Below are 14,571 nucleotides of genomic sequence, written 5' to 3' on the forward strand. Positions count from 1 at the left end.
GTCTTGTCACAGAAGGTCTCCCAATCAAATTAGGATCAGCAGTTGCACCCAAGTCTGGAAGTTCCTTACACAAACTGTGTAAACTCTTGGAGTCTGGCCAGGTCCAGCCTCATTTTCCAAGCAGGTGGTAGGCTACTAGACCTAAGCTGGATCTTCAGAGTAGCAACAATAAGTCTGTGGTCAGAATTTACAAACTGGGCACTTCTGTACGCTCTGCAGTTTTGTAAGAGCCTCCAGCATTTGCCCACTAGGATGTGCTCGATCTCATTCACCGCACCACCAGTATTGGAGTACCAAGTCCAATGATGAGGCTCAGGGCGCTGGAACCAGGATCCAGTGATCCACAGCCCCTCACCTTTAGTAAAGTCAAGGAACATGGAGCCACTTTCACCACTGTTGCCAGACCCATGGGGACTGACACAAACCTCATAGTCAGCCCTGTCAGTGCCAGTTTTCGCATTGATGTCAACTATGAACAGAGGAGTGTCACCTTGTATGCACCCGTGAACCACCGACTGAAATTGTGAATAAAATGTCTTCCTCACCGAGACATCACTCACTGCAGTCGGAGCATACACTATGTGGAGGATGGCCGGCTGTTTATCCCGGCCAATACCCCCAAGCCGCCAGGTGGAGCCCTCCTTGCAGCATGGAGGTTCCCAGAAGACCAGCAGGGCATCACGGACAATGGAGTTTTTATGCACCGCCCTGCTGGATGCCATGGGGGCCAGGAGAGGGAGCTGCAGGGAGGACCAAAGAGTTCTTTGTGCCCTATGACCCGGAAGTTCGTCATAGGAAGAGCAACGGGCTTCCGGGTTGAAAAGAAAAGGACTATTTACCCTGACCCGGAAGGAATAAGGACTTGTGGACTGTTGGGCAGGAACACCTCCGGGTCAGGGAGTATAAAAGGACTGTGGGAGCTCCCGGACGGCGAGCTGAGTTGGGAGGCAGGGTGGCTAAGCGTCTGGGAGTGGAGGATTGGTTTACTGTATTGTTCATTTGAGAATTGTGGAGAGGAGCGTGCTTTGTGCACTTTATTATTATAATAAATAATTATTTGGACTTTTATCTGGTGTCTGACGTGTGGTCCGAGGGTACAAGGGTGCGAGGAAGCACTTAATCTGTCACAACTAAGACAACATACAAGGCACCTAGAGTGCCTTAATCTGAGTCTCATTATATGCTCGTTTAAAGGAATGACATTGAACACCATCGGGACACCTAAAAATTTTAAATCCCTTCTGGCAACTTGTAAAGAAAATCCTTCAAACTCATTTTTGCATGCCTCTTACTTTCTGTATAACAGACAAGTACTGGACAACCAGAATCCCATCTATTTTATCAAATATTTGGGATTTTATATCTAGGAAACTATGAATGATGTACCAAGAAAAAAATAACTACCATAAATTAATGTAGAAGATAAGATAGATTAAAAGAGAACTGAAGTAAACCAGCAGATAAACCACAGATGACAAATCACAGATACAGTGATATTTGATATGTAACAGTCAGTGAATTATATAGATAATGGCCATGTTACCTAAATTTAAAAATAGTCGATAACTCAGTTGTGTGTACCTTTAGTGCCTTTTCATGGTGTATCTGTATGTCTGAACATCTCTTGACGGAGGCTCTCTCTTTTTCGAGCATGTGCCTTATCTAATAGAGCCTGCTGCTCACACTCTGGCATTAGATAGATAGATAGATAGATAGATAGATAGATAGATAGATAGATAGATAGATAGATAGATAGATAGATAGATAGATAGATAGATACTTTATTAATCCCAAGGGGAAATTCACATAATCCAGCAGCAGTATACTGATACAAAGAAACAATATTAAATTAAATAGTAATAAAAATGAAAAAAATTAAAATAAAATTAATGTTAGCATTTACTCCCCCGGGTGGAATTGAAGAGTCGCATAGTGTGGGGGAGGAATGATCTCCTCAGTCTGTCAGTGGAGCAGGACAGTGACAAAAGTCTGTCACTGAAGCTACTCCTCTGTCTGGAGATGACACTGTTAAGTGGATGCAGTGGATTATTCATGATTGACAGGATTTTGCTTAGTGCCCGTCGCTCTGCCACAGATGTTAAACTGTCCAACTTTAAGCCTACAATAGAGCCTGCCTTCTTAACAAGTTTGTCCAGTCGTGAGGCGTCTTTCATCTTTATGCTGCCACCCCACCACACTACCGCGTAGAAGAGGGCACTCGCCACAACCGTCCGATAGAACATCTGCAGAATCTTACTGCAGATGTTGAAGGATGCCAACCTTCTCAGAAAGTATAGTCTGCTCTGACCTTTCTTACATAGAGCATCAGTATTGGCAGTCCAGTCCAATTTGTCATCCAGCTGCACTCCCAGATATTTAAAGGTCTGCACCCTCTGCACACAGTCACCTCTGATGATCACAGGGTCCATGAGGGGCCTGGGCCTCCTAAAATCCACCACCAGCTCCTTGGTCTTGCTGGTGTTAAGGTGTAAGTGGTTTGAGTCGCACCATTTAACAAAGTCTTTGATTAACTTTCTGTACTCCTCCTCCTGCCCGCACCTGATGCAGCCCACAATAGCAGTGTCATCAGCGAACTTTTGCACGTGGCAGGACTCCGAGTCGTATTGGAAGTCTGATGTATATAGATTGAACAGGACCGGAGAAAGTACAGTCCCCTGCGGCGCCCCTGTATTGCTGAACACAATGTCAGACCTGCAGTTCCCAAGACGCACATATTGAGGTCTGTCTGTAAGATAGTCCACGATCCATGCCACCAGGTGTGAGTCTACTCCCATCTCAGTCAGCTTGTCTCTAAGGAGCAGAGGTTGGATGGTGTTGAAGGCGCTAGAGAAGTCCAAAAACATAATTCTTACAGCACCACTGCCTCTGTCCAGGTGGGAGAGGGATCGGTGTAGCATATAGATGATGGCATCCTCCGCTCACACCTTCTCCAGGTATGCGAACTGCATTATTCACCTCCTGAGTGCCTCCTCCACCTATGTCTCGCACTCTCACATCCTCCGTCGATCACGTCACCAAAGCCAAATTAAACAGTTAGATTGCTTTGAGGAACTGGACACACACACAAACCTTAGAATTTTACTATATAGTAGATAACCTGGAAGATGAATAAGATCACCAAGTCTGGTGATATCCTACTGATCACAAATGGGGCTAAGGCTTTCTAAAGTTCAAAATCTCAAAAAAATGTCAGAAAAAAGGAGGAGAGGAAAACTGTTGGAAACTTCTGGTCCAGAACAAACTAAACAATATTTCTTAAAAGTTTATTTTTTTTAAAGATTTCAAAAGAGCAAAGAAAAAACTAGGTAGGAGCAAATAATAGGTTTTTCCTAAAAAGGCAAACCTAAAGCAAACAAATCCAGTTAATAGTAGATCAGAAAATGGTGCCTTTAAATAAGGGTCAAAACAGGAAATCCAAAGAGCAGAAATATTCTCAAAACCAAAAAACAAGAATTAAAACGGAACAATGCCAAAGCTGCCTCTCACTGAAGCTTCTCCTTAAATATTTGATGGGGCCAATACCTTATCTGCGTGATTAGGCAGCTCCAACTCTGCAGGCTCCATATGTTGGAAGCATAACATATACCAATAAAAGCTACAACAAAAAACATTTAACAGAATATATAATCACAACATGATTGATAAACAAGACAATATTAAACAAGTGAGAAAACACACACATGGCGTAACATTAGGTGCATTCAGAGGCTGAGGTAACTGAAATGAAAGCTGAAGCATTTCATTTTTATTTACTTCATCCAAGAGTAGTGTTTTTTTGTTTATTAATCATTTTGTAACAATGAGTTAAATTCAAAAGTAACAACGATAACAAAATATAATTACATGTGTTAGTAGAACGTATTACCAATTCATGCTTCAAAAACAGAGCACAAATAGTCTTGTTGTGGCTCAGCAGCATTTATATACAGAAGATTTCAATTCAAGAAATTTGAAAATGGCATCAATTGATATGTATTAGTGGTGGGTTAATGACTAACTGTAGTTCAATTTTCTTAAACATAACAATTTTGAAAGTATACCCAATACAGTAGGTATCCAATAACTAGCAATTAAAAAATATCTACTACTTCAAAATGACCTATACTAGAATAAAATACTATCAACATTACCCAGTGAAACAAGAAAGGTAACAGAAATGTGTTTCGCATTTAGCTCTTAATATTAACACAATAATTTGCTAAAATTATATAAATAATTAAGAACGGAGGAACTGGAACAGGAAGGAACTGATTTATTGCATAACGTAAATATGAAATGTAACAATCCATCCATCCATCCATTTTCTAACCCGCTGAATCCGAATAGGGTCACGGGGGTCTGCTGGAGCCAATCCCAGCCAACACAGGGCACAAGGCAGGAACCAATCCTGGGCAGGGTGCCAACCCACCGCAGGACACACTCAAACACACCCACACACCAAGCACACACTAGGGCCAATTTAGAATCGCCAATCCACCTAACCTGCATGTCTTTGGACTGTGGGAGGAAACCGGAGCGCCCAGAGGAAACCCACGCAGACACGGGGAGAACATGCAAACTCCACGCAGGGAGGACCCGGGAAGCGAACCCAGGTCTCCTAACTGCGAGGCAGCAGCGCTACCACTGCGCCACCGTGCCGCCCCAAATGTAACAATCATCTTAAAAATTTTAATTCCAGTCTGAAGATACACAGAAGCAAAAGCGGTTCTTCAGGTAGGAGCAAACCGTAATGATCGCACAGTCTGTTGTGTCTTATATCGGTAAGTAATCAGCACCAAGCAAACTGTAATCCTGGTCTATCCTTACTTCTAGCAGTCAGTGAGGTGCAATTCTTCTGACTGCAGAGTAACTGTAGTTCAATTTCCAGGATCATCTGCAGGAGTTGCAGGGATAAGGGTTTTAGCCCACACTGTGATTGTCATGTGCTGCTATCCAAGAATAAAAATCTGAAAAGCGTGGTTTTGTGTGACTTGTACATGTATGAAAAATCGAAGTGTGGGGTCTATCCCTATAGGGGTTTTGTGTGTCATACGTGTATCTTGAATGAAATTTTTTACCATTGATCAAGGCCTATATTGTATATGATGGTTAAGATAATAAGGAGCTTGCTGTGATTATTTGGCATATCTGGGTATGAATGATCAGGGGTTGGGTGGCACAGATCGGGCTTAACCTCCTAAAGTACCGCACCTTTTGAAACCACTGTCCATTTCTAAACACCTCTTGTGTTTATATTAGTTAGGGCAGCTGCATCCAATTTATTAAACCTGCCAAATCCATCTGAGGGTCATAAGGGCTGTGAACTATTCCTGCAGTTATTGGTGTAAAGTAGGAAATAACCTTGAATAGGAGCACGTGTCCATTGGAGGTGATGTACACACATACTGTAGACATAATGTAACTACTGCACCATTGTACTATCTTACTGTCAAAGTAAAACATACAATATATATCACATTTGAATATAACACCACACCACAATGACTAAATAAGTTAAATGACCTAATTTTATTTTAAATGAATTCTACTTCACTACCTACTTGAAATATGCTTCAGAGGGCTGATATGTAAACTATATAGGAAATGATTTGCTTATTAACTATTTTGCAGGGTGTGATGTATGGTGGGAAAATAAATGTATAATAAGTGTGTATGTTTGTATTATTTTAGGGTGAAAGGTGTGGATACTAGTTTCATCGGAAGGCTGAGCCTGGTTCAGTTGCAGTAGATAAAACACTATAATCTGCACTCTATTTGCTATTAAATAGCATGTGGTTGACAATGCATTTGTGTCATTATTCATAACCTAAATAAGATACATTTTCTTCTTTTGTTCATCCTGTTGCTATGAAATCAGTGCAAGAATAATTCTGAGCCTAACATTATTTATCTTCTAAAAATAATAATAATCTCTTCTTTCTCTTGTTTCTTTAATCATTCAAAGATAACATTCCCTGAAATATGGTTTAAAAATCACTGGCTCCACCTTGTGGTTTTAGGCAAAACTACAAATTTATTTAAAAAAAGAATACTCCATCTAAAAATTATATTTTTTTTTACCTTTTACTTAGCCCATGTTGTATGTATCAATATTTAAGAACAATTTTTAATTTTCAGTTTTAATAGAGAACGAAAATAATGTTCCTGATACAACAGGGAGTAAACAATATGAAAATGTTCATGCAAAAAATCTCAATTTAGTTGTCCCACATAAAGCATATGCTTATATCCAATCATATTATCACAACATCGCAAACACACATATTTATGTTAAAATACTGTTTAATAAACCAATTCTGGAAAATCCTCTTGTGAATGAACATTTTGTTTGCTTTTTTTAGTATTGGTCCCCACAGAAGCAGAATGAATTGCTGCTCTCACTGCTTAAATAACTAATGCTTGACTAGTGTAAAAAATAAAAAAGTTACCCTACATCTAATCTTGTCACAAATGCATTTACTTTTAAATAGTATTGTATTGTTAATTATTGTAATATAGTATGGGTGGCACTGCAGCACAGTTGATACCACAGTGGAGGCAGCATCCTAAGGTTGAATCTTATGCCCAGTCACTGCCCTGGGGCCTCATGTATAAACGGTGTGTACGCACAGAAATGTAGCGTAAGAACTTTTCCACGTTAAAATCGCGATGTATAAACCTTCACTTGGCGTAAAGCCACGCACTTTTCCACGGTACCTCATACCTTGTCGTACGCAAGTTCTCCGCTCGGTTTTGCAGACTGGCGGCACCCAGCGTCAAAGCAGTGCTACTGTTTATTGTAACGCATCTGACTGTAATTAACTTGTAACAATATAATGGTCCAGGGAATAGCCATAGTATTCCAAATACCATAACTGCTTTAGCGTTGTTACTCTCACTGCACCTTCTTCTTTCAGCTGCTCCCGTTAGGAGTTGCCACAGCAGATCATCTTTTTCCATATTACTCTCACTGCAGCACTCGGAGTATTTATATCACTGTATCTGAGTGTGAATCACAGCAGCAGCTGTTCGGAAAGAGAATTATCGGTATACAGCATCAGGCACACGCTACCTCAGCCACGGCAAAACTTTTTAAAGCCTTTCCTGTACGGACCTCGCGGTTCAGAAACAGTTTCATCCCAAGAACTATAAACGCACTCAATCACTGCTCCTTGTAGAACTGTTTGTACTTATAAGTACAATTACCTCACTGTAAACTTGTACTACAGTTATAATATTGCACAACCTGAGCCACTTTATAAAGTGCGTATTTACATATGATGACAATATCATTTTTAAGATGAAATGCAGCAAAATATGTTTATTATATTATACAGGTAAAACTTTAACTTCATTTAAATAATCTATATTCTTCACTGGGACTGGCGTGAAGGATAGAATAATTGAACATGTACTACGAAGATATTTCAATGTTCCTTAAACTTTTTAAAGAATCTGTGCTCTAGGTTTACAGATGGCTTAACATCTATTACAGAGCTGATTGTGTGGCAATCGGTTACTTGGAGAAAGAAAAGCAAGAACTGCATGGGCGGCCACGCCAATACATATTGAATATAAAACAGAAAGAGAAAATAACGACACAGCTAAAAATGCAGCGGCAAATTTCGACAAAAGTTAAATGCTTGTGTCATGAGCACGAGGCGGCTAGTGTCTGCAACGGACGTGGCCATCCGCCGTGCATAAGATACCTCACTGACATTGGTGGGCGAAGGAGCCACCGATTCTTTTTCTGCCCAGTGCCACCACAAACCTAGAGCCGCCCCTGAGTACTGCTGCAATAAATAATTTCATCGATGGTCGTGCACAATCGCTGCGCTGTAAAACCCATGTTTAATAACGTGCTTTAACTCTTAATAATATCACGTATACATCTCAGTATTTTAGTTATTCAGAGAGCTGTAATATCACGAATGTAATGGATTCTGTGTACAGTTGGAGGAAGAGAGCCGGTTTAAGAAGCAAGTAGTGATTCACACACATAGATCACATAGAAGATCAAATACAAAACAAAGCATTTAACGTGCTACTTTAATTACGATGTGATTTGAGAAACTGGTTAAGTAAATGATTTTAAGATGACGTTTATGATGTTCTACTTTAATGACAAAATAAACTATGTGATTAAAGTGGAAATTTCGAGATTGAAGTTGACATTTCGTGCTTTTTTTCCCCACTGTGCCTTTTTTTTCTCTGCTTTGCACCTAGTGTTGCTGGGATAGGGTACAGCCCTATAAGATGCTGACTGGGATTAAGTGGGTTTCTGAATGCTATCTTTTAATTTTTTTATAGTTTAGAGAAACATTTCCCTCAATAATAAAAACTGTCTTTTTAGAGGAACTCTTGGCTTACTTCAGATGGGATAAACCTCCCCAACCCTACAACTCCCCAGTATAACACACTTTGAATCATTCAATAAACACTTGTTTAAATTTTGAGACAGAAAACCTCCTAAAAAACAAGTTATGTGCATGCCTGTCAGTACATGGTTACTTAATTTCTAACATTCTTACTCACATAACAATAATCTTAGATGTTTTCCAAATGATGTTTTTCAAATGTAAATACTTTGCTTCAAACCAGTGTCATCACTGTTTCATTTTATTATCAACAAGAAAAGAAGAAAACTGCTAAACGTCTTATTTAAAAGTGCAACAGGGAAGGAGACATCATGGGTGGATATGGAGATGTAATCATAACAAGTCAAGCAAATAAGATGACTTATAAAAAAAGTATGAGTAGGTGAAAATGTGGTCAGAACTTTAGCACATATTTAGCAAAGACAAAATGTAGAGCCATAAAAAGAAATAAATATATCCATAATTACAAAAAAATAAGGCTGCAAAAATCAAAGTCTTGACAGAAACAATAATCTAGCTGAGATAGGATGCTGCTTAAGATAGTGAGTTTAAATCAGAAATAACAACAAACAGGAGCTGTGACCAAACAAAAAGGACAAATAAGATGTAACAAAATGCCTTGATGATGAAAGAAATTCAAGAATATTAACAGGGCAATACTTTAGTAAGTCAAAATAAACAATTTATCAAACACAAATTATGGTGTAGTTAAGAAATACAGTTAAAAAGGCTGAATACCAAACATAAATAGAATAACAGACAGATTTCTATTAACCAAGTTTATTTTGTGAAATTGTTGAATATCTTTCAATATATGAATATGAGAATATGTTTAAAGTGCAAATTACCAGTAGTCGTAGCTTTCATCCCAATTGTCAAAGTGCACTAGGAAGCGATTGTCCACCATGTCGCTGACTGTTGCAACACAAACCAATGCAGGATTTTTCCTATCAACAGCTTCTAATTTCATCCCTACTCGGAAACCTGATGGAGTAATTGTCTGCAAAGAAAAATAGAAGCAACCCTATAAGAATGTAAATTATAAAGAGACAATGCATAGTGATTTAAGCAACTGTCTGCCCATGACTTCTGATGAGCATGTTTATGCTCTGTGAAGAATGCCTACATAGTCAAGTCTTGTGATTAAAATGGCAAGCCAAATGCTGCCAGATCATCATTTTTCTTGCCTGTACAAAAAACTGCACCTTTTAAAATTCTTGGACTGCTTTACCCCTCTTATATACAGCACTGCAAAATTGCAGGTATTCTTTTTGATCAGCTCTTCATGTTTGTCATTTGGCATTCTTTAACATGATACATTTAATCAGCCATCCCTTTGTTTCTATTTTAAGTGAAATATTGACTCCTGTGGGACAACAACACAGGCAACATCATTTGACCAATGAAGTACCAGTTTTTTCTCCAGTTTTCTCCTACTTCCAAAAAGCATGTAGCCTCAGAGGACTGCTGACTTTCTTTTGGCCCAGTGCTTACCACGAATTAGCGCCCTTTGTGATTTGTGCTTTGTGCCTGGTGCCACTAGGATAGGCTTCAACCTCACAACCCCACAAAGTTAACATGTACGGGAATAAATGGGAACTGAAATCAGAGGATGCATGGATGTGATGTAACCATCTTAATCTTTAAAGCAGGCATTACCAAAATTGTACAATATAAAAAAATGGATGCAAGTCTTATAAAGTCAGAGGTATGCATCTTTATATATTATACGCTACTGTGGCTGTTCGTTTGTCTGTCCAGGATTTTAAATCACCTGTAGCTCGCAAACCATTTGACCTGTTCATCCGAAATTTCGTACACATATACTACATGATGTCTACTATCTGCTTTCGGGGTGAGGATTGACCTCCAAGGTTATTCCTCTTTTTATTTTATTTTACTGTAGAATCAACTGTTGTCAGCGGCCAGCATGCTTACAGGTTCCATTCTCATTCCTACAACTTTAGCCATCACTTCCCCTACCTCTTCATATCTTAAATCATTCCTGAGGCAGACTGAAGACTTAAGTGCCAGCTTAAGTGAAAAATGAAACAAAACGTACTAAGTAACTGCAACACAAACGCTGACTTAATCAGTTTTAACGTGAAAAGATGCTGACAAAAGAAGAGCAGAAGCGGGCTACTAGGGGAGAGAAAAGAAGAGCTGCTCAGGAAGCAGCAAGTGAATCAACCTCTGAGCAAACAAATGCTAAATGCACAGAGAAAGAGTATGAAAACAATGAATGCTCAAGTCAAGCGTATTCACTGCACGCTATTGTGCAGTGTGCCGTTACTGGTTTTAGTATATTACACATTCTGATTGTTACCAGGGGCTTAAAGCAGGGTCAAGGTTGATTCCCAGTTTAAGTGGTCAATAAATATTTAAACAGGAAAAAGAACACTCATTTTAATCTACAAATGGAATTCAGATCTGTCCACACTTTATTGTCCTATGGCTTTAAGTTAGTTAACATAAGTTAGTATTAGTAAAGTTCATGGTTTTAAAGATTTAGGAACACTTAAATAAGACAGCATTGTAGACATTAAAGGCAGATATTTTAACTACAGCACCAAAAAAAATAATTTTAAAGTCCGTAACCAGGAACACCAGTATAAAACCAAATAACACTATCAAATATTTGCTCCATTTAGTCAGTGGAAGGTAAAACATTACAATACATGTTTAGTTGGTCATCTAAAAGGGCATCACCTGGACCAGTATGCTGTCTAGCTAAAAGAGAAAACCCTGGGTTGTCTGTACCAGAACACACTGCCCATGTGCCAGTTGTGTTGTTATATGAGAAAGTTAATTCATATCAATCAAGGTAGCTTGAAAGTAAAATCCATTACTCTGTGGTTGTAGTGCGCTGTAATTCCATTTTAAATAACTAAGAAATAACAAAAATTACTTAGAATGCATGTTACCTTTAATTGATTTTTTAGAACAACTATGTCAATAGACCATGACCAAAAATGTTTCATGTAACTATTAGCCTTTGGACATTTAAGACATCAGTTTAAACAGAAATGTGAATGCAGTCTGCATAAAAACTAGCTGCAACAAGATAAAAAAAATGAAAAGATAATAATAAACATTAATGTAGGTGAGAAATTCGACACAGGGTATCAAGCTATATTGGTGGAGCCCTATTTGAGATAAGATGTCACACTGTGTAACACCAAAAATTCTTATTAGCCAAGGCTTTCATTTATATCTTAAACACACCTCCAGGGAAACCTATAATAACAATTAATAAGCCAACACATCAGTGGAGATAAATATAGTGCAAAGTTTTATGATTGGTGAAATTGTGAATTATTTTTTATGGGCTAAATTAACTCATTTAATAGTATGTTTTAAAATTGAACGTCATTGTAATCAAAATGTTTAGCCTTGCTTAAAGATTATAAAAGGATGAACCTGTGAACAAAAACTACATTTATTTCTTTGTGTGTGTATATAGTACATTCATGTTAAAGTGCCACCAGGATTACACTATAATTAAAGTTTCAAATTATCTCTGTTTGTTCTGGATTGTACCCAAATGTTTAGGTTCTAATTTAAATTAAGGCATTTGATTTCTGTAATTAAACCTTAGAATACCAACAATTATACAACATTTGTACTCGCATCACTAATATACACTGTCAGTGGTTTACTGCACAGTAACACCAAGCCATACTTGTATAAAAAAGACAAGCTATAATTGGCCATAATTGAAACACAAGTATCTCAATAACCCATATCTATCTTCTTGGCCAAAGCTCTTGGAAATAAAATAGAATTTAATGTTAGCACACTATTAACTGCTTATCACTAGTTCTAAATCTGCAGCTAATAAACTGGTTTTAGATCATTCAGAATGTATAATCTAGTCACAACGTTTTCACAGACATTTGAACCAAGGGTAAGCAAACTTTTTCTGTAATGGCATAAACTCCATTTTTATCCTGTATGGTGTGATAGATGGCCAAGAACCCTGCCCTGCTGGGATGCCTGGAGGAAGAATGGACCGGGAGAGCGGCACTATTCTTTCCTGGGCGCCAGGATGGTCTTTGAACCGTGGAGGACAGTGCTTCCGGTACACCAGGATGTACTGATGGACCAGGGATGGTGTACGCCCAGAGTGCTTCCGGGTGCAAGGCCAACACTTCTGCCACACTGGGGAGTGCTGCCGGAAGGTCATCCTCGTGCACCTGGAGCACATTCCGGGGCAAGATAAAAGGGGCCACCTCACTCCAATCTGGGAGCCGGAGTCGGGTGGAAGAGGATGGAGCTTGCGAGAGAGGAATGAAGGTGGCCGAAAGGAGCAAAGACTGAGCAACCACTTGAAAAATATTATACATACTGTGAATAAAACATGTGCGTGTTTTGAACATCTGGAGACATGTCTGTCTGTGCCCGGGTTATCTTTTACAATGGCCACAGAACAGTACCTGCAGATATTCACCACAATCACATGCCTGTTTCTCGTTCATTCAGGTTCATGCTGTACAGCATTTGCAAAATCAGACCTTTTCTGACAGAGTCACAAGATCAGACCTTTTCTGGCAAAGTGCGCTGCACAACTTCTGGTCCAAGCTCTGGTCTTGTCACGTCTGGACTACTACAACTTACTGCATGTGTTATCAAGCCGCTGTAGAATGCAGAGGCCCGTCTTGTATTTAACCAGTCAAGAGCGACATATGTCACTCCTCTCTTTAGGTCGCTACATTGGTTCCCTGCAGCAGCATGCATCAAGTTCATATCTGATGCTTGGCTACAGAGTAGTCAATGGTTTAGCACCTGAGTATATTGGGACACCAGTGAAGTGCTATGCTCCTTTTCACCCACTCAGGTCTGCCTGGGAACAGCGTCTGCTGATGCCACCTCTATGTGAAGGCAAGCCTCAATCCAGACTTATTTTGTGTGTGGTTCCGAGAGTGGGAACAGGCCACCCATCTCAATCAGTACTTCTGACTCCCTCAATGTATTCAAGAAGCAATTGAAGACACATCTGTTTTGTGAATATCTGTCTAATTGCTTTATTGATTGTAAATGTGAGTTATTACATCTTTTCACTTGTGGCAATCAACTATTGTTACCTGTCCTATTACACTTACTGATCAAACAGGCCCTAGCATAATGTTACTCGATTGTTTCTCTTTTGTTAGTAGCTTAGAATAAAAACATCTGCTTAACAAATAAATGTTAATATAGAGTGTATTCTAAGCTTGGCTGCCTTCCATTCTTTTTTTGAAATATTAAGTAAAAGGTTGTTTCCCCAGCATACCCTGGGACTTTTGAAATGAAAGGATTTTAAACTGTTTTTATATAGTATAAGGATGCTATCTTAGTCTTTAAGGTTGGTCAATATTTCTGGAACAGAAATAGGTGGGAGGTGAGGAAAACTGGGCACATTCCATTTAGCAAAGTTTCCAATTTGAAAGTAGTGGAAAAGTTGTGCTGATGAGAAGTTAAATTTTGTGTAATTGATGGTAGGATGCAAAGACATTATCTATATACAATTCTCTATGTGTTTTAATCCTGGACATTTTCCACACATTAAATACTGTATAGGTTTGAGAGGGTTGAAAAAGGTGGTTTGTCATGTAAATGTGCAATATGGACATTGAGCATTACTCAAGCTTTATAGTCCTGAATCTTTTGTCTTGTTATATTGTATTGTTGCTCTGGTTTTGGTAATGGTATGGCGTATGTTAAATGTAGAGTATTTTGTCCTGCTTTAGGTCTTTGTAGTCGCCCTTTGGATACATGGAAGGTTTGAAGTCCAAATAAATGAGGTTATGGCTGAATTTAGTTTCTTAAAAAATGATTTGTTAAGGTATATGTGGATGCTTTGAAATAGAAAAATAAGTTTGGGAAGGATGTTCACCTTGACAGCGTTGATTGTCCCTGTTAATGTGAGATGGAAGGAACCTTTTTTAAATTGTAGTCTTAAATTGCTTCTTTGCAGCAGTACTCTCTCATTAGAAAAATGTCCTTTGCAGTACCACTTACCAATAAAGATGTTATACATATTTAAAGACCGATTGACTGGATTAAAATTAGTGTTTTGTCAACATAAAAGGTTTAATCAAAACACAAATGAACAAACGTGGGTTCTAATATCTTCACTTGTATTAAATTAATTAAGCAGGTTCAGAAAAAGATAATCTTATTTTTTAATGGATAAAACTAATTACATGTCAAA

General features: G+C 38.7%; 1 protein-coding gene across 2 annotated transcripts in view; it reads right to left on the reverse strand.

The window, feature by feature from the left end:
• Nucleotides 1–14,571, reverse strand: part of l3mbtl3 (L3MBTL histone methyl-lysine binding protein 3) — a 174,807-nt gene that overhangs the window by 62,087 nt on the left and 98,149 nt on the right. For both annotated transcript variants that reach the window (XM_039747467.1, XM_039747468.1), the window contains exon 11: nucleotides 9,227–9,378. In XM_039747467.1, the coding sequence (XP_039603401.1) occupies nucleotides 9,227–9,378 (152 nt within the window). The remainder of the gene's footprint in view (nucleotides 1–9,226; nucleotides 9,379–14,571) is intronic.

The sequence above is a fragment of the Polypterus senegalus genome, chromosome 3 (genome assembly GCF_016835505.1).
Source record: "Polypterus senegalus isolate Bchr_013 chromosome 3, ASM1683550v1, whole genome shotgun sequence".
NCBI classification, from domain to species: domain Eukaryota; kingdom Metazoa; phylum Chordata; class Cladistia; order Polypteriformes; family Polypteridae; genus Polypterus; species Polypterus senegalus.